Raw genomic sequence first — 21362 nt, 5'->3', positions numbered from 1 at the left:
TCCGCTTTTTCAGCAGATGAGGTTTCTATTCCTGCCGTCCCGTAACGATGGCTTCTGCGAGAGGCAATACTCTCCAGTGACACGATAGCTGAAGACGTGAGAGCTGCGACTATTCCGGAAGTGTCAGTACCGCGGGGATGGGTGGGGTAACGGCGCTAAACATTCATCTCGCTACGAGCGCCGTGTTATTGTATGCTTTGCACATCCGTGCTTCATTCTACCGGTGACACGGATGATGGGAAACACGGACATTTATCGTGACCGCACATAACGCAGCATTACCCCGGGGGTGCGCAGCACGCGACAGATACCGGTCAGGTGTGATATCATCCCCCTCGGCGGCGGCGATGCGGCCTGTCACCCGGGCGGGCGAGAAAATCAATATCTAATTCACTTACTCCGGCTCCGTGAAATGACTGACACCGGCAGTTTTCTTTGTGATGGTAAAGCGTTTAATGAGTCTTTGCTCGCAGGCGGTTAACCCCTCGGTGACCAGCTCACCTCCGCACACTTTGGGCAGCGGAGTCACACGCCGGCCAGGAATAGAATAGGTCGGGCTGAGCGGGTCACTGCGTCTCCGATGCGGCAGACAGACGGGGCTCTGAATCGTGACCATGTGACAAGAGGTCGCCTTCTTCAGGATGGATAAAACGCTGTGATACCACCTGCCTAATATTTAGCAAATATTAAAATGTCGAGTGCCCCGCGGGATTACGTCACATCCAGGTGTTTTCAAATCATTTTTGGAGGCCTAAAAACAACTGTGCGGCACGAAGCGGGGCAAAAGAACGATAAAGGCGACTTACCTCCGCGCTATGGGGGCAGCAAAAACAATTAGTTATACAATGGATACATAGATTTTTTTATTCTTTTTTTTGCCAGGGGTAGGGGTGGAAATGGCAATTTGGACTGGCAGTGGCTTTTTCCCCCCCATAAAAGACCTTTTAGGCTATGTGCGCACGTCGCGTAAAAACATGCAGTTACGCTGCGCTTTGTAGCGCAGCGTAACTGCATGCGTCCTGCGTCCCCTGCACAGTCTATGGAGACTGTGCAGGGGCCGTGCGCACGTGGCGTTTAAGAGCGCAGCGCTTCGGCTACTGCCGAAGCGCTGCGCAAAAAGAAGTGACATGTCACTTCTTTCCTGCGCTTTGCCGGCAGCTCCTGCTCTGTCTATGGGAGGAGCTGCAGGCAGAGCGCATGGAATCGGCGCTCACTACGGACATTTCTGCAGCGATCTAAAGCGCACATGTGCTCTTCAGATCGCTGCAGAAATATCTGCAGGGCTAGTACGCAACGTGCGCACATAGCCTTAGGCAGCATTTCAACATTTACAGCTTATTTCCCCTGTAACTGAGGTTGGCATATTAGCCTAAGTTACAGGGAAAATCCAGCCTTGAGGCCAAACTGCAGAGGGCATCTTGGTCTCTGAAGATCCGGCAGCTCCTGCTCCATCTTGACACTTAATGATCGCCGGGTCGGGAGGAAGAAGAGCCATCACAACCTGTATACAGAGCACTCATTCAGGGCTGAGTATACAGTGACTAGGAAGACAGAGACAGTAATAAACCCTCTCTGCCCACCGGGTCTGACAGTGGCACACGCTCCTGCACAATCTTTTGCAGCCACTTGCTCTACAATGACAATTTGTAAAATGCGGACACGGTCTATGGTTGGTGCAGGATTGTATCCGCGACACTTACCTGGTGCAAAGTTTGTTTTGCCGTAAAATCTGACTGTGCCGAGTCTCTGCCCGACCACGAGGACCCGGACACCAGGCTGGAACTCTGACTGATCGGAGGTAGGGCTCCCCCCAGAGGACGATACAGTGGTCGGGTGACCTGCAAAAGAGTCAATGTTAAAAAAAAAAAAAAAAAAAAAAAAAAAGGGGGGGCAGGCAAAGGAGAAGAAAGGAGAAGAAAGAGTGGAGTGCAGGACGGGACCCTGGAACATGTCACCGTGATGGCTAGATTCTCTCACTATAGTGCAAGGGCATAGAGTGAATTGAAAATTGCATAAAATGCAATTCTGCAGGACAATAATATCTAAAGCAGAGCCCATGGCGGTGCGGCTCGGGGGCAGGGGGGGCAGGGGCGGGGGGGAAGGTGCATTAAGAGGTCTGCGCAGGAGCCGTGATCACAGTGAGAGACTGGACTCATAGCATTACCAGTCCTACATGCCAAAGACCGGAGCCCGGCTGCACAGCTCGGAGGTAGCCAGTGATGGCCGGGGAGGGGCGGCTTGGACACAACAAAGGAAGATGACGATGAGGAAGATAATGAAGATGAAGAAAAGTTGCTGAATCCGACGCAGGACGCTGAAATGTGGAATAAAAACAGCAACAGGTGAGAACTGACCATGTACAGTGCGATGGGTGAGAAGGGCCAGACCCCCGCAACCACCACTAACAACGAGAGGGACAAGCGAGGACGGAGACAGTGGATAATACTATGGGGGCGAGAAGGGGGCTGTCCCGATATCTAATATTATCCACCGTCTCAGTCCTCGCTAGTCACTCTCCTTCATATGAGCTGATAAAAGGACAGTGGATAATACTATGGGGGATAAGGCCAGCCCCCTTCTCACATCCTCTAATAAAGATAGTGACAGGTGAGGACAGACACTGTTCTGTTCTATTCGGAATAGGGTCAACCCCTTATGTCACCTGTAAAAATTTGGGGGATAGATGACAGCAACAGGTGAGGACTACGAAAAAATATAATAGATTTGGGGTTATGGCCAGCCCCCTTCTTACATCCCCTCTAATGATGAGACACTGTATGACTGTATAGAAGATAGGGCCAGCCCCCTTCTTACACAAGCTTTAATGAGACACTAGTGATATAAGTGATAGGGCCAGCCCCCTTCTTACTCCCCCTCTAATGATGAAACACTGACAGTATAGAGGATATGGACAGCCCCATTCTCATATCCAAACTAAAGATACTGTACAGTAATACAGGGATCAGGGCCAGCCCCCTTCTTACATCCCCTGTAATGAGACTGTACAGTAATACAGGGATCAGGGCCGGCCCCCTTCTTACATCCCCTGTAATGAGGATGTACAGTAATACAGGGATCAGGGCCAGCCCCCTTCTTACATCCCCTGTAATGAGACTGTACAGTAATACAGGGATCAGGGCCAGCCCCCTTCTTACATCCCCTGTAATGAGGATGTACAGTAATACAGGGATCAGGACCAGGCCCCTTCTTACATCCCCTGTAATGAGACTGTACAGTAATACAGGGATCAGGGCCAGCCCCCTTCTTACATCCCCTGTAATGAGGATGTACAGTAATACAGGGATCAGGACCAGGCCCCTTCTTACATCCCCTGTAATGAGACTGTACAGTAATACAGGGATCAGGGCCAGCCCCCTTCTTACATCCCCTGTAATGAGGATGTACAGTAATACAGGGATCAGGGCCAGCCCCCTTCTTACATCTCCTGTAATGAGACTGTACAGTAATACAGGGATCAGGGCCAGCCCCCTTCTTACATCCCCTGTAATGAGGATGTACAGTAATACAGGGATCAGGGCCAGCCCCCTTCTTACATCTCCTGTAATGAGACTGTACAGTAATACAGGGATCATGGCCAGCCCCCTTCTTACATCCCCTGTAATGAGACTGTACAGTAATACAGGGATCAGGGCCAGCCCCCTTCTTACATCCCCTGTAATGAGGATGTACAGTAATACAGGGATCAGGGCCAGCCCCCTTCTTACATCCCCTGTAATGAGGATGTACAGTAATACAGGGATCAGGGCCAGCCCCCTTCTTACATCCCCTGTAATGAGACTGTACAGTAATACAGGGATCAGGGCCAGCCCCCTTCTTACATCCCCTGTAATGAGACTGTACAGTAATACAGGGATCAGGGCCAGCCCCCTTCTTACATCTCCTGTAATGAGACTGTACAGTAATACAGGGATCAGGGCCAGCCCCCTTCTTACATCCCCTGTAATGAGGATGTACAGTAATACAGGGATCAGGGCCAGCCCCCTTCTTACATCCCCTGTAATGAGGATGTACAGTAATACAGGGATCAGGGCCAGCCCCCTTCTTACATCCCCTGTAATGAGGATGTACAGTAATACAGGGATCAGGGCCAGCCCCCTTCTTACATCCCCTGTAATGAGACTGTACAGTAATACAGGGATCAGGGCCAGCCCCCTTCTTACATATCCTGTAATGAGACTGTACAGTAATACAGGGATCAGGGCCAGCCCCCTTCTTACATCCCCTGTAATGAGGATGTACAGTAATACAGGGATCAGGGCCAGCCCCCTTCTTACATACCCTGTAATGAGACTGTACAGTAATACAGGTATCAGGGCCAGCCCCCTTCTTACATCCCCTGTAATGAGACTGTACAGTAATACAGGTATCAGGGCCAGCCCCCTTCTTACATCCCCTGTAATGAGACTGTAGAGTAATACAGGGATCAGGGCCGGCCCCCTTCTTACATCTCCTGTAATGAGACTGTACAGTAATACAGGGATCAGGGCCAGCCCCCTTCTTACATCCCCTGTAATGAGACTGTACAGTAATACAGGGATCAGGGCCGGCCCCCTTCTTACATCCCCTGTAATGAGACTGTACAGTAATACAGGGATCAGGGCCAGCCCCCTTCTTACATCCCCTGTAATGAGGATGTACAGTAATACAGGGATCAGGGCCAGCCCCCTTCTTACATCCCTGACTGTAATGAGGCTGTACAGTAATACAGGGATCAGGGCCAGCCCCCTTCTTACATCCCCTGTAATGAGACTGTACAGTAATACAGGGATCAGGGCCGGCCCCCTTCTTACATCCCCTGTAATGAGACTGTACAGTAATACAGGGATCAGGGCCAGCCCCCTTCTTACATCCCCTGTAATACGACTGTACAGTAATACAGGGATCAGGGCCGGCCCCCTTCTTACATCCCCTGTAATGAGGATGTACAGTAATACAGGGATCAGGGCCAGCCCCCTTCTTACATCCCCTGTAATGAGACTGTACAGTAATACAGGGATCAGGGCCAGCCCCCTTCTTACATACCCTGTAATGAGACTGTACAGTAATACAGGGATCAGGGCCAGCCCCCTTCTTACATCCCTGACTGTAATGAGGCTGTACAGTAATACAGGGATCAGAGAACGCCCCCTTCTTACATCCCTTGTAATGAGGATGTACAGTAATACAGGGATCAGAGAAAGCCCCCTTCTTACATCTCCTGTAATAAGACTGTACAGTAATACAGGGATCAGGGCCAGCCCCCTTCTTACATCCCCTGTAATAAGACTGTACAGTAATACAGGGATCAGGGCCAGCCCCCTTCTTACATCCCATGTAATGAGACTGTACAGTAATACAGGGATCAGGGCCAGCCCCCTTCTTACATCCCATGTAATGAGACTGTACAGTAATACAGGGATCAGGGCCAGCCCCCTTCTTACATCCCCTGTAATGAGACTGTACAGTAATACAGGGATCAGGGCCAGCCCCCTTCTTACATCCCCTGTAATGAGACTGTACAGTAATACAGGGATCAGGGCCAGGCCCCTTCTTACATCTCCTGTAAAAAGACTGTACAGTAATACAGGGATCAGGGCCAGCCCCCTTCTTACATCCTCTGTAATGAAACTGAACAGTAATACAGGAATCAGGGCCAGCCCCCTTCTTACATCCCCTGTAATGAGACTATACAGTAATACAGGGATCAGGGCCAGCCCCCTTCTTACATCCTCTGTAATAAGACTGTACAGTAACACAGGAATCAGGGCCAGCCCCCTTCTTACATCCCCTGTAATGAGACTGTACAGTAATACAGGGATCAGGGCCAGCCCCCTTCTTACATCTCCTGTAATGAGACTGTACAGTAATACAGGGATCAGGGCCAGGCCCCTTCTTACATCTCCTGTAATAAGACTGTACAGTAATACAGGGATCAGGGCCAGCCCCCTTCTTACATCCTCTGTAATGAAACTGAACAGTAATACAGGAATCAGGGCCAGCCCCCTTCTTACATCCCCTGTAATGAGGATGTACAGTAATACAGGGATCAGGGCCAGCACCCTTCTTACATCCCCTGTAATGAGACTGTACAGTAATACAGGGATCAGGGCCAGCCCCCTTCTTACATCCCCTGTAATGAGACTATACAGTAATACAGGGATCAGGGCCAGCCCCCTTCTTACATCCTCTGTAATGAAACTGAACAGTAATACAGGGATCAGGGCCAGCCCCCTTCTTACATACTCTGTAATGAGACTATACAGTAATACAGGGATCAGGGCCAGCCCCCTTCTTACATCTCCTGTAATACGACTGTACAGTAATATAGGGATCAGGGCCAGCCCCCTTCTTACATCCCCTGGAATGAGACTGTACAGTAATACAGGGATCAGGGCCAGCCCCCTTCTTACATCCCCTGGAATGAGACTGTACAGTAATACAGGGATCAGGGCCAGCCCCCTTCTTACATCTCCTGTAATAAGACTGTACAGTAATACAGGGATCAGGGCCAGCCCCCTTCTTACATCCCCTGTAATGAGGATGTACAGTAATACAGGGATCAGGGCCAGCCCCCTTCTTACATCCCCTGGAATGAGACTGTACAGTAATACAGGGATCAGGGCCAGCCCCCTTCTTACATCCCCTGTAATGAGGATGTACAGTAATACAGGGATCAGGGCCAGCCCCCTTCTTACATCCCCTGTAATGAGGATGTACAGTAATACAGGGATCAGGGCCGGCCCCCTTCTTACATCCCCTGTAATGAGGATGTACAGTAATACAGGGATCAGGGCCAGCCCCCTTCTTACATCCCCTGGAATGAGACTGTACAGTAATACAGGGATCAGGGCCAGCCCCCTTCTTACATCCCCTGTAATGAGGATGTACAGTAATACAGGGATCAGGGCCAGCCCCCTTCTTACATCCCCTGGAATGAGACTGTACAGTAATACAGGGATCAGGGCCAGCCCCCTTCTCATGTCCCTACGAGCACAGGCGCTACAGGAGAGGACGGAGGTATCATCTAAGGAGGCAAGCTGTCAGCCGTTCCTTTTGGCAGGTGATAACTTGCTCACTCTAGAGTGCCCCTCTAACATCAGATTTTGGGCGTCTTCTTAAAGTTTTTTAGAATTTTTTTTTTTTTTTTTAAATGGTTTGATAATTCATAACTAAATATCATCACGATGAATCCCGAATTACAGGACCATGGACTAGAATGGGAGACAGGATAAAACACGGATGGGGGAGGCATGTGTGTAGCGATGGAATCGTCTGGTCACAGGTTGGGGCAGCAGAGAAGCTGACACCGGCCGTCCTGTGCTGCACGGAGGTGACCGATGTCAGAGGTGGAGCTGCCCCGTCCTCCCTGCCGGGCGCCGGCCATCATTACCTCTCACCTTTCTTAGAGGACGCAGAAAGCAAAGACTCGTCATTGGTCTGGATAAATGTTGCGTTTTTCTTGAAAGCCGGCCGACCTGTGAGAAAAGAAGAAGAAGACGGCAACATCAGGAGAGACTGGAAAGATTGCGAACAGTCAATTACTGCACTAAAAGTCTACAGAGTCACTGAAGATGCAAAACTACAACAGCTGCTGGAAACAGTCAGCAAGCAGTGATTACACAGTCCTCAGCCGAGACACAAACATGCAGCCTGTACAGAGCCTGGCGCAAACACAGCACATAGCATGCAAGTCACCAAAACAAGCGCTGTGCACACACTGAATCTGCAGAGAAGCTGGGGAGATTTCACCTCTGAGGCTGCAGAATAGTGAGTGCAGCTCTGGAGTATAATACAGGAGGTAACTCAGGATCAGTAATGTAATGTACATAGTGACTGCACCAACAGAATAGTGAGTGCAGCTCTGGAGTATAATACAGGAGGTAACTCAGGATCAGTAATGTAATGTATGTACACAGTGACTGCACCAGCAGAATAGTGAGTGCAGCTCCGGAGTATAATACAGGAGGTAACTCAGGATCAGTAATGTAATGTATGTACACAGTGACTGCACCAGCAGAATAGTGAGTGCAGCTCCGGAGTATAATACAGGAGGTAACTCAGGATCAGTAATGTATGTACACAGTGACTGCACCAGCAGAATAGTGAGTGCAGCTCTGGAGTATAATACAGGAGGTAACTCAGGATCAGTAATGTATGTACACAGTGACTGCACCAGCAGAATAGTGAGTGCAGCTCTGGAGTATAATACAGGAGGTAACTCAGGATCAGTAATGTAATGTATGTACACAGTGACTGCACCAGCAGAATAGTGAGTGCAGCTCTGGAGTATAATACAGGAGGTTACTCAGGATCAGTAATGTATGTACACAGTGACTGCACCAGCAGAATAGTGAGTGCAGCTCTGGAGTAATTATGTATAGTATTTCTCTATGTAGACAGTAAATGCTGGTGATCTATTCCTTGCAGACCCGGATACTTTTACACATATCCGCTCTTACCGGTGTTGATTTTTGATGTGACGTGGCTCAGGTCGATCTTGGTGGATTTGATAGGCGCGCTCGTCTTGTTGGAGGAGCTCCTGATGAAGGTCTTCATCGTGTCACTCGCTCGTCTTATCTTGGACAGTGGTGCAAAAATACCTGAATACAATTTATAATTTTATTGGTTTTTTTCTGATCAGGGAATGTGAAAACCCATGAAAATCCGTATAATATCATAAGTAACATTTGTACCGTGTTTGGGGGAACACTTAAAATACTGCACCCCGCCCACAGCGCCGTCGTTCTTCCCGTCCGCTTCCTCCATCTCTACTCCAGCCCACTGGCCCGTAGCGAACTGAGTGGCTCCACAATACCGCAATGTCCCGACCTACAAAGAGGGAAGTGAATGGTGAGAAGACTCAGGACGGACCCCGCCGGCGCCTGTCACTGCCACATCTGGAGACCAGCACAGACTTTTCCATTTCATTGCAAAAAATGAATAGTGTCGTACAAACGACAACCCGCCCTGCAATGTGCCGCACTCATACGGCTACGTAGGCGGGAGAAGAAGAACAAACCTCTGGCTTTTGGAAGCAGGGGAGAAAGAATACAAAAAAAAAATAAAAGAAAAAAAAAAATTCTCTGCAGCGGGAACGGCATAAACAACACAGTTAATAAAAAACATTAATCTTTGCACTTTTTTGTACGGACAAATGCGGCTCATATAACCACCGAGAAGGAAAGGAGCCGAGCCCCAGTAACCAATAGAGAGAAAACACTGCGCAAAACGACGGAAAAATGGCCTCATTATAAGAAAGGAGCGCCCCGGAGGGTAATTACCCCCGACTGGGACCCATTGTCCAAGAGAACAAGGACTGCTGCACCCGCCGCAGAGCGGAGCAAGGAGCAACCAGCCATAGGGAAAGAACAGGCAAAGCCGCCATCGCACGCATAGAGGGAGCAGAGCGGAGCAAGGAGCAACCAGCCATAGGGAATAACGGGCAAAGCCGCCATCGCACGCATAGAGGGAGCAGAGCGGAGCAAGGAGCAACCAGCCATAGGGAAAGAACAGGCAAAGCCGCCATCGCACATAGAGGGAGCAGAGCGGAGCAAGGAGCAACCAGCCATAGGGAAGAACGGGCAAAGCCGCCATCGCACATAGAGGGAGCAGAGCGGAGCAAGGAGCGATCAGCCATAGGGAAGAACGAGCAAAGCCGCCATCGCACGTATAGAGGGAGCAGAGCGGAGCAAGGAGCAACCAGCCATAGGGAAGAACGGGCAAAGCCGCCATCGCACATAGAGGGAGCAGAGCGGAGCAAGGAGCGATCAGCCAAAGGGAAGAACGAGCAAAGCCGCCATCGCACGTATAGAGGGAGCAGAGCGGAGCAAGGAGCAACCAGCCATAGGGAAAGAACAGGCAAAGCCGCCATCGCACATAGAGGAAGCAGAGCGGAGGAAGGAGCAACCAGCCATAGGGAAAGAACAGGCAAAGCCGCCATCGCACATAGAGGAAGCAGAGCGGAGCAAGGAGCAACCAGCCATAGGGAAGAACGGGCAAAGCCGCCATCGCACATAGAGGGAGCAGAGCGGAGCAAGGAGCGATCAGCCATAGGGAAGAACGGGCAAAGCCACCATCGCACATAGAGGGAGCAGAGCGGAGCAAGGAGCGATCAGCCATAGGGAAGAACGAGCAAAGCCGCCATTGCACGTATAGAGGGAGCAGAGCGGAGCAAGGAGCAACCAGCCATAGGGAAAGAACAGGCAAAGCCGCCATCGCACATAGAGGAAGCAGAGCGGAGCAAGGAGCAACCAGCCATAGGGAAGAACGGGCAAAGCCGCCATCGCACATAGAGGGAGCAGAGCGGAGGAAGGAGCAACCAGCCATAGGGAAGAACGGGCAAAGCCGCCATCGCACGTATAGAGGGAGCAGAGCGGAGCAAGGAGCGATCAGCCATAGGGAAGAACGGGCAAAGCCGCCATCGCACGTATAGAGGGAGCAGAGCGGAGCAAGGAGCGATCAGCCATAGGGAAAGAACGGGCAAAGCCGCCATCGCACGTATAGAGGGAGCAGAGCGGAGCAAGGAGCGATCAGCCAAAAGGAAAGAACGGGCAAAGCCGCCATCGCACATAGAGGGAGCAGAGCGGAGGAAGGAGCGATCAGCCATAGGGAAGAACGGGCAAAGCCGCCATCGCACATAGAGGGAGCAGAGCGGAGCAAGGAGCGATCAGCCAAAAGGAAAGAACGGGCAAAGCCGCCATCGCACATAGAGGGAGCAGAGCGGAGGAAGGAGCGATCAGCCATAGGGAAGAACGGGCAAAGCCGCCATCGCACGTATAGAGGGAGCAGAGCGGAGCAAGGAGCGATCAGCCATAGGGAAGAACGGGCAAAGCCGCCATCGCACGTATAGAGGGAGCAGAGCGGAGCAAGGAGCGATCAGCCATAGGGAAGAACGGGCAAAGCCGCCATCGCACGTATAGAGGGAGTAGAGCGGAGCAAGGAGCGATCAGCCATAGGGAAGAACGGGCAAAGCCGCCATCGCACGTATAGAGGGAGCAGAGCGGAGCAAAAAGCGATCTGCCATAGGGAAGAACGGACAAAGCCGCCATCGCACGTATAGAGGGAGTAGAGCGGAGCAAGGAGCGATCAGCCATAGGGAAGAACGGACAAAGCCGCCATCGCACATATAGAGGGAGCAGAGCGGAGCAAGGAGCGATCAGCCATAGGGAAGAACGGGCAAAGCCGCCATCGCACGTATAGAGGGAGCAGAGAGGAGCAAGGAGCGATCAGCCATAGGGAAGAACGGACAAAGCCGCCATCGCACGTATAGAGGGAGTAGAGCGGAGCAAGGAGCGATCAGCCATAGGGAAGAACGGACAAAGCCGCCATCGCACATATAGAGGGAGCAGAGCGGAGCAAGGAGCGATCAGCCATAGGGAAGAACGGGCAAAGCCGCCATCGCACGTATAGAGGGAGCAGAGCGGAGCAAGGAGCGATCAGCCATAGGGAAGAACGGGCAAAGCCGCCATCGCACGTATAGAGGGAGCAGAGCGGAGGAAGGAGCGATCAGCCATAGGGAAGAACGGACAAAGCCACCATCGCACGTATAGAGGGAGCAGAGCGGAGGAAGGAGCGATCAGCCATAGGGAAGAACGGGCAAAGCCGCCATCGCACGTATAGAGGGAGCAGAGCGGAGCAAGGAGCAACCAGCCATAGGGAAGAACGGGCAAAGCCGCCATCGCACATATAGAGGGAGTAGAGCGGAGCAAGGAGCGATCAGCCATAGGGAAGAACGGGCAAAGCCGCCATTGCACATATAGAGGGAGTAGAGCGGAGCAAGGAGCGATCAGCCATAGGGAAGAACGGGCAAAGCCGCCATCGCACGTATAGAGGGAGCAGAGCGGAGGAAGGAGCGATCAGCCATAGGGAAGAACGGGCAAAGCCGCCATCGCACATAGAGGGAGCAGAGCGGAGGAAGGAGCGAACAGCCATAGGGAAGAACGGGCAAAGCCGCCATCGCACGTATAGAGGGAGCAGAGCGGAGGAAGGAGCAACCAGCCATAGGGAAGAACGGGCAAAGCCGCCATCGCACGTATAGAGGGAGCAGAGCGGAGGAAGGAGCGATCAGCCATAGGGAAGAACGAGCAAAGCCGCCATCGCACGTATAGAGGGAGCAGAGCGGAGGAAGGAGCAACCAGCCATAGGGAAGAACGGGCAAAGCCGCCATCGCACGTATAGAGGGAGCAGAGCGGAGGAAGGAGCGATCAGCCATAGGGAAGAACGGGCAAAGCCGCCATCGCACGTATAGAGGGAGCAGAGCGGAGGAAGGAGCGATCAGCCATAGGGAAGAACGGGCAAAGCCGCCATCGCACGTATAGAGGGAGCAGAGCGGAGCAAGGAGCGATCAGCCATAGGGAAGAACGAGCAAAGCCGCCATCGCACATAGAGGGAGCAGAGCGGAGGAAGGAGCGATCAGCCATAGGGAAGAACGGGCAAAGCCACCATCGCACATAGAGGGAGCAGAGCGGAGCAAGGAGCGATCAGCCATAGGGAAGAACGGGCAAAGCCGCCATCGCACATAGAGGGAGCAGAGCGGAGGAAGGAGCGATCAGCCATAGGGAAGAACGAGCAAAGCCGCCATCGCACATAGAGGGAGCAGAGCGGAGGAAGGAGCGATCAGCCATAGGGAAGAACGGGCAAAGCCGCCATCGCACATAGAGGGAGCAGAGCGGAGGAAGGAGCGATCAGCCATAGGGAAGAACGGGCAAAGCCGCCATCGCACGTATAGAGGGAGCAGAGCGGAGCAAGGAGCGATCAGCCATAGGGAAGAACGGACAAAGCCGCCATCGCACGTATAGAGGGAGCAGAGCGGAGCAAGGAGCGATCAGCCATAGGGAAGAACGGGCAAAGCCGCCATCGCACGTATAGAGGGAGCAGAGCGGAGGAAGGAGCGATCAGCCATAGGGAAGAACGGACAAAGCCACCATCGCACGTATAGAGGGAGCAGAGCGGAGGAAGGAGCGATCAGCCATAGGGAAGAACGGGCAAAGCCGCCATCGCACGTATAGAGGGAGTAGAGCGGAGCAAGGAGCGATCAGCCATAGGGAAGAACGGACAAAGCCGCCATCGCACATATAGAGGGAGCAGAGCGGAGCAAGGAGCGATCAGCCATAGGGAAGAACGGGCAAAGCCGCCATCGCACGTATAGAGGGAGCAGAGCGGAGCAAGGAGCGATCAGCCATAGGGAAGAACGGACAAAGCCGCCATCGCACGTATAGAGGGAGTAGAGCGGAGCAAGGAGCGATCAGCCATAGGGAAGAACGGACAAAGCCGCCATCGCACATATAGAGGGAGCAGAGCGGAGCAAGGAGCGATCAGCCATAGGGAAGAACGGGCAAAGCCGCCATCGCACATAGAGGGAGCAGAGCGGAGCAAGGAGCGATCAGCCATAGGGAAGAACGGGCAAAGCCGCCATCACACGTATAGAGGGAGCAGAGCGGAGGAAGGAGCGATCAGCCATAGGGAAGAATGGGCAAAGCCGCCATCGCACATAGAGGGAGCAGAGCGGAGGAAGGAGCGATCAGCCATAGGGAAGAATGGGCAAAGCCGCCATCGCACGCATAGAGGGAGCAGAGCGGAGCAAGGAGCGATCAGCCATAGGGAAGAACGGGCAAAGCCGCCATCGCACGTATAGAGGGAGCAGAGCGGAGCAAGGAGCAACCAGCCATAGGGAAGAACGGGCAAAGCCGCCATCGCACGTATAGCGGGAGCAGAGCGGAGCAAGGAGCAACCAGCCATAGGGAAGAATGGGCAAAGCCGCCATCGCACATAGAGGGAGCAGAGCGGAGCAAGGAGCGATCAGCCATAGGGAAGAACGGGCAAAGCCGCCATCGCACGTATAGAGGGAGCAGAGCGGAGCAAGGAGCGATCAGTCATAGGGAAGAACGGGCAAAGCCGCCATGACACAGAGGGAGCAGAGCGGAGCAAGGAGCGATCAGCCATAGGGAAGAACGGGCAAAGCCGCCATCGCACGTATAGAGGGAGCAGAGCGGAGGAAGGAGCGATCAGCCATAGGGAAGAATCGGACCGATCTGCCATCGCACATATGGAAAGAGCGGGCCGAGCCGCCATCACACATATGGAGGGAGCGGGCCGAGCCGCCATCGCACATATGGAAAGAGCGGGCCGAGCCGCCATCGCACATATGGAAAGAGCGAGCCGAGCCGCCATCGCACATATGGAGAGAGCGGGCCGAGCCGCCATCGCACATATGGAGAGAGCGGGCCGAGCCGCCATCGCACATATGGAAAGAGCGGGCCGAGCCGCCATCGCACATATGAAAAGAGCGGGCCGAGCCGCCATCGCACATATGGAAAGAGCGGGCCGAGCCGCCATCGCACATATGGAAAGAGCGGGCCGAGCCGCCATCGCACATATGGAAAGAGCGGGCCGAACCGCCATAGCACATATGGAAAGAGCGGGCCGAGCCGCCATCGCACATATGGAAAGAGCGAGCCGAGCCGCCATCGCACATATGGAAAGAGCGGGCCGAGCCGCCATCGCACATATGGAAAGAGCAGGCCGAGCCGCCATCGCACATATGGAAAGAGCGGGCCGAGCCGCCATCGCACATATGGAAAGAGCGGGCCGAGCCGCCATCGCACATATGGAAAGAGCGGGCCGAGCCGCCATCGCACATATGGAAAGAGCGGGCAGAGCCGCAATCGCACATATGGAAAGAGCGGGCAGAGCCGCCATCGCACATATGGAAAGAGCGGGCAGAGCCGCCATCGCACATATGGAAAGAGCGGGCAGAGCCGCCATCGCACATATGGAAAGAGCGGGCAGAGCCGCCATCGCACATATGAAAAGAGCGGGCCGAGCCGCCATCGCACATATGGAAAGAGCGGGCAGAGCCGCCATCGCACATATGGAAAGAGCGGGCAGAGCCGCCATCGCACATATGGAAAGAGCGGGCAGAGCCGCCATCGCACATATGGAAAGAGTGAGCCGATCTGCCATCACACATATGGAGGGAGCAATCAACCATATGGAAATATCGGACCGAGCCGGCATCGCACATATGGAGGGAGCAGAGCGGTGGAGGAGCAATCTGAGCCATATGGAAAGAGCGAGCCGAGCCGCCATCGCACATATGGAAAGAGCGGGCCGAGCCGCCATCGCACATATGGAAAGAGCGGGCCGAGCCGCCATCGCACATATGGAAAGAGCGGTCTGAACCGCCATCGCACATATGGAAAGAGCGGGCCGAGCCGCCAACGCACATATGGAAAGAGCGGGCAGAGCCGCCATCGCACATATGGAAAGAGCGGGCCAAGCCGCCATCGCACATATGGAAAGAGCGGGCCGAGCCACCATCGCACATATGGAAAGAGCGAGCCGAGCCGCCATCGCACATATGGAAAGATCGGGCCAAGCCGCCATCGCACATATGGAAAGAGCGGGCCGAGCCGCCATCGCACATATGGAAAGAGTGAGCCGATCTGCCATCACACATATGGAGGGAGCAATCAACCATATGGAAATATCGGACCGAGCCGGCATCGCACATATGGAGGGAGCAAAGCGGTGGAGGAGCAATCTGAGCCATATGGAAAGAGCGGGCCGAGCCGCCATCGCACATATGGAAAGAGCGGGCAGAGCCGCCATCGCACATATGGAAAGATCGGGCCAAGCCGCCATCGCACATATGGAAAGAGCGGGCCGAGCCGCCATCGCACATATGGAAAGAGTGAGCCGATCTGCCATCACACATATGGAGGGAGCAATCAACCATATGGAAATATCGGACCGAGCCGGCATCGCACATATGGAGGGAGCAGAGCGGTGGAGGAGCAATCTGAGCCATATGGAAAGAGCGAGCCGAGCCGCCATCGCACATATGGAAAGAGCGGGCCGAGCCGCCATCGCACATATGGAAAGAGCGGTCCGAACCGCCATCGCACATATGGAAAGAGCGGGCCGAGCCGCCAACGCACATATGGAAAGAGCGGGCCGAGCCGCCAACGCACATATGGAAAGAGCGGGCCGAGCCGCCATCGCACATATGGAAAGAGCGGGCCGAGCCGCCATCGCACATATGGAAAGAGCGGGCAGAGCCGCCATCGCACATATGGAAAGAGCGGGCAGAGCCGCCATCGCACATATGGAAAGAGCGGGCCGAGCCGCCATCGCACATATGGAAAGAGCGGGCAGAGCCGCCATCGCACATATGGAAAGAGCGGGCCGAGCCGCCATCGCACATATGGAAAAAGCGGGCCGAGGCGCCATCGCACATATGGAAAAAGCGGGCCGAGCCGCCATCGCACATATGGAAAAAGCGGGCCGAGCCGCCATCGCACATATGGAAAAAGCGGGCCGAGCCGCCATCGCACATATGGAAAAAGCGGGCCGAGCCGCCATTATACATCTGGAGGGAGCAGAGCGGCCAACTGGTCATATTATGGGGTTCAGGGTTATTAAAGCTGAAATACTATCAATCGCGCTCCATACATGTGGCCTCACTTTGTGTACACAGCACCTGACCAGGTCATGCAGCACAATAAAGACTATTCTCTTATATCTCTGCTTGCTGACAGTGAATGCAATGATCTAATTATTATATAGAGGCTTCTATAGACCCCAAACCTCTCACAGCTGAGGGTTTGCTACAATTGTATCCAATCTTCTTGGCCCCCGATAGACTGATACATTGTAACAAACCAGACACAGATGCTGTCATTATACAATAATTTAAAGGGTTGTCTGGATTCGGGAGGAGAGCGCTGCATATGCTTGCCCGATTGGCCGGTATTTTTGCCCTACAGGACACGCTCCCCTCCCCCCCACGTCTCCATGCCTGGCACTGCACAAAGACTCCGTGTGAGGTAGTCGGGGTCCCACAGCTGGGATTTATTCTATTTGGCGTCGTAGACGGGATACCCCTTTAAACTGGACTTCTGTAGCCCTGTGTGAGAACTGTGCTGTCCCTCCTGTTATTCCTCCTGGAAGTATATGAATCAAGTGGATACAAAAAATATCAGTGTGGGTAGGGTCACCTTGATAATGGGGAATTGTGACCCACGGAGGTCATTTTCTTACCATATTTCTATTTCCAGCAGGAGTAACAGAGGAACAGCACAATGAAATATTCTAAAAAATAAATTAAATAAATAAAATGTATATTTAATGTGAAATGCCAGTATTTAGTAGAGCGGACGTGTCAGGGGAGCCAAAAAATAAAACCTAAAAAAACAATTGCTGCAAAACAAAAAATAACCATGATGAGGGCGCCCCCTGGTGGCCGGCTGTCACCCTGCAACACAAGACAATGTCTGCGTGCTGCGCGTGCTGGAGCAATTAATCCGGCTTCAATCATCATCCGCTGTAATTGCCTCCACGAATGCTGCGCAACCACATATCATAAAGCCCCGTAATACCCGGCTGTGATCTGCGCCTCACGGTCTGACATGTTCATTGCTCCAAGATTGGGAAAACACATCACTCACCGAGAAGAGGGTCGTAAAGAGGCACGGATGCAACAGCAATATATAGGGCCATAAATACGCCGTCCCCGGCCCCCACCACGGTGCAAAAACCACAGAGAGGGGGCTCCGGCATCTACACCACCCGAGATAATCAGCGAGGTGCAGAAGACATAACGCGCTGGAGGTCAGGGTGCAGAGCGCAGCAGATGAGGTCATAACACCCAGCAATGCCTTCTTTATCTCATCCCGTTTAGCTCCATATTACAATTACAACAGGGAAATCTGAAAAAGAAACCTGCCGTAAGGAGCTTTGTCCTCCTCCTCCTCCTCCTCACAACTGGCTGCAGCAGGAGCCTCTCCCCTCTCTGCTCCTTTGCCCAAGCCCCGTTCAAGTCTTTTCATAGCAAAAAGTGGAAACGATCAGCAGGGGCTTCCCTCACGGGGTTGACCACGTGTTTCTAAAATACTAACAACTCACTAATATATGTGTGTATTCATGACTGTGCCTCGATCTCCTGATATCAGCTGTATCCCGGGGTCCTGTCAGGGGCTCCAGATACCTCATCACAGCCGGACGGAAGGGCCTGACTCCATTCAGTAGATAAGCCAGCCCCCCATTTAGTTATGGCCAATGCATAAAAAGAGGAGGGGGCTGGCTGAGTTATTGCAATATGACCTGAGGCAGCCCCCTTCACTCACCGCAACGACAGCACCGGAAGCATTCTCCTAATATGAGCACATGCCAGACGTGGAGCCGACATCTGCACAACACGGCAACTTTGAACTTGCCTAAAGATATCTTTTATGGGACAAAGGCGCGACCCCTCCCCCCCCCTTATGAGAGAGGGATGACCCTCCTTCCCCTCCTCCTTATGGAACCCCTTAACGACCAAGAACGTACTGGTATGTCCTAAATCATAAAGGGGTAATCCCCGCCGTCTGCTGCGGTGAGCTGGCGGAGATCCCCACACATGTTTGCTGATTTGAACAGCAGACGTGTGCTTTGCAGGCTCTGGTGGATCTGCAATCCACCCACGCCTGTTAACCCCTTAAATTGCATTGTCAAAATGTGACAGCGCGATTTAAATGCCTGCAGCGGGTAACACGCACTTATCCACCACCATCAGAGCCGATGGTTGCCATGGTAGCGACAGGTCATGTGACGGCTCCTCTGGCTATCATGACATAGTTCCGGTTACAGCCGGCAGAGCAGCGTCTCTCACAGGAACGCAGCATTTCTGCTGATCAGAGCTGTGCAGCTCTGATTGCTCAATTCATTTCTTCCAATCAGACTGCTGATCCTTGGGAACTAGTAAGAAAAAAATTTAAAAAAAAGTTTTAAAAGATAGAAAAAAAAAAAAACTAAAAAAAAAAGTTCAAATCACTCCCCAATTGCCCTATTGAAAATTAAAGGGTTAAAAAAAAAATAAATTAAAAATACACACACATTGGGCATTTCTGAAAGCGGCGATACCAAATTAAAATATAAAATCAATTAATCTGATTGGTAAACGGCGTAGCGACAAAAAAATTCCAAACGCCAAAATTACACTTTTTGGTCGTAGCAAATTTTGCGCAAAATGCAATAACAGGCGATCAAAACGCAGCATCTGTGCAAAAATGGTGCCATTAAAAAAAAGTCAACTCGAGACGCAAAAACTAAGCCATCACTGAGCCCCAGATCCCGAAAAAGAAGAACACTACGAGTTGTGGAAAATGGCGCAAAAAAAGTGTGCCACTTTTTCTTTCTTCTTTTTTTTTTTTTGGACAAACTGATTTTTTTTAACCCCTTAGATAAAAGTAAACTTATTCATGTTTGGTGTCTGCGAACTCGCACCGACCTGAGGATTCACAGCCACACATCAGTTTTACCATATAGTGAACACTGAATAAAATATCCCAAAATCATGAAATCACACTTTTTTTGCAGCTTTCCAGTACACTATATAGTAAAACGTATGGTTTCATATAAAAGTACAGCTCGATCCGCAAAAAACCAAGCCCTCATATGGCAAGATTGATGGAAAAATAAAAAAAGTTACGGCTCTTGGAAGAAGGGGAGCAAAAAACAAAAATAAAAAAAAAAATGGCTGGAGGGAGGGGATTAAAGAAGAACACAAATCCTAGAAATTAATGGAATCAGGAGTTCGGCCTCCAATACGCATTTGACGACCATCAGACAGATGTGATTGAGGGGTCCCCGCAAAAGATTCTGAGGGAAGGGAGGGGGGGGGGGGGGATGAGACAGCTGGAATTTCAACACCCGATCCGTTCGTTATCGGGCAGCGGCATTCTTCTCTCCCAATTGAAAACACATGGACGCTCGTCTGAATCGAGCGCTCGCATGTATCGGAGACAGGAGGCATAGCCGGGATGATCCTGCCACAAACTGTGCAAAAGAATGTCCCCAGAGATCACCAGGGGTTAACCCTCCTGCTGATCTGTTCCTTGCTGGAGACATGGCTGAGGGGAGAGGCTCCTGCTGCAGCCAGTTGTGTCAGAGGAGGAGGATGAGGAGAGAAGATGGTGATCTCCTTTGACAGAGAATAATTAGATATTTATCAGTTTAATAATTAATAATAATAATAATTTTATTCATTTATATAGCGCTATTAATTCCACAGCCCTTTACATACATCAGGAACACTGTCCCCATTGGGGCTCACAATCTAGAGTCCCTATCTGTATGTCTTTGGAGTGTGGGAGGAAACCGGAGAACCCGGAGGAAACTCACACAAACACGGGGAGAACATACAAAGTCCTTGCAGATGTTGTCCTTGGTGGGATTTGAACCCCAGGACCTCAGCGCTGCAAAGCTGCAGTGCTAACCACTGAGCCCCCACAAGACTGCAGTGCTAACCACTGAGCCCCCACAAGACTGAAGTACTAACCACTGAGCCACCACAAGACTGCAGTGCTAACCACTGAGCCACCACAAGACTGCAGTGCTAACCACTGAGCCACAAGACTGCAGTGCTAACCACTGAGCCACCACAAGACTGAAGTACTAACCACTGAGCCACCACAAGACTGCAGTCCTAACCACTGAGCCACCACAAGACTGCAGTGCTAACCACTGAGCCACAAGACTGCAGTGCTAACCACTGAGCCACCACAAGACTGCAGTCCTAACCACTGAGCCACCACAAGACTGCAGTGCTAACCACTGAGCCACAAGACTGCAGTGCTAACCACTGAGCCACCGTGCCGCCCAGTTTAAGTTATTATATGAAATTAAATGGGCTCATGTATGCGAGACGCTTACAGGAGGGGGAAAAAACTGGGAGCCGAATTTCCCCCCCAAAAAATAAGACCTACCCTGAAAATAAGCCTTTTTGGAGCATGTTTAAAATAAAAGCCCAACTCCAAAAATAAGCCCTAGTTGTGGTTCAATATGGATCAGGCATTCAAAAAAGTTAATTAATGGAGCAGGTTACTTCATTAAAGAAAGCAGACATGCCCAAAAGAGATAAGACACCCCGAAAGGAAAGCAGCCACCCCCAAAAAATTGCACTTATCAGACCCCCGAACAACTACAGCTGGCAAGTGCTGATGGTGGATGGGCTCTCCCACAGAGATCTGCGTCACTGTCAGGTCCCTCACCGTTATATAAACACACACACATACATGTATAATATATACATGTATAATATATATATATATATACACATGTATAATATATATATATATATATATATATATATATATATATATATATATATATATATATATATATATATATATATATATATACATATATATATATAAACTTGCAATCACTGTAGAAACTTCTGCAGCTACTCAAGATCTCCGATTGCAATCAGTGAATGGCGGCATCTTGTTTACACCTTTAAGTACGTCCATCTCTAATACATCGCACTGCTGAGGGGTCGGGACAATTGCATTCTGAATACATTTGCAGATTGAGGTTTTTGC

At 51.7% G+C, this 21362-nt stretch overlaps 1 protein-coding gene across 2 annotated transcripts in view; it reads right to left on the bottom strand.

The window, feature by feature from the left end:
• Positions 1–21362, bottom strand: part of CLIP4 (CAP-Gly domain containing linker protein family member 4) — a 71867-nt gene that overhangs the window by 20803 nt on the left and 29702 nt on the right. The window contains exons 8-12 of one of the 2 annotated variants that reach the window (XM_075339041.1): positions 8694–8829; positions 8460–8600; positions 7398–7475; positions 2165–2314; positions 1701–1838 (exon numbers count right to left, since the gene is read on the bottom strand). In XM_075339041.1, the coding sequence (XP_075195156.1) occupies positions 1701–1838; positions 2165–2314; positions 7398–7475; positions 8460–8600; positions 8694–8829 (643 nt within the window). The remainder of the gene's footprint in view (positions 1–1700; positions 1839–2164; positions 2315–7397; positions 7476–8459; positions 8601–8693; positions 8830–21362) is intronic. The other variant, XM_075339040.1, reaches the window with a different exon arrangement.

The sequence above is a fragment of the Anomaloglossus baeobatrachus genome, chromosome 3, assembly GCF_048569485.1.
Source record: "Anomaloglossus baeobatrachus isolate aAnoBae1 chromosome 3, aAnoBae1.hap1, whole genome shotgun sequence".
Lineage (NCBI taxonomy): Eukaryota > Metazoa > Chordata > Amphibia > Anura > Aromobatidae > Anomaloglossus > Anomaloglossus baeobatrachus.
This window is presented reverse-complemented; position numbering and strand designations above follow the sequence as displayed.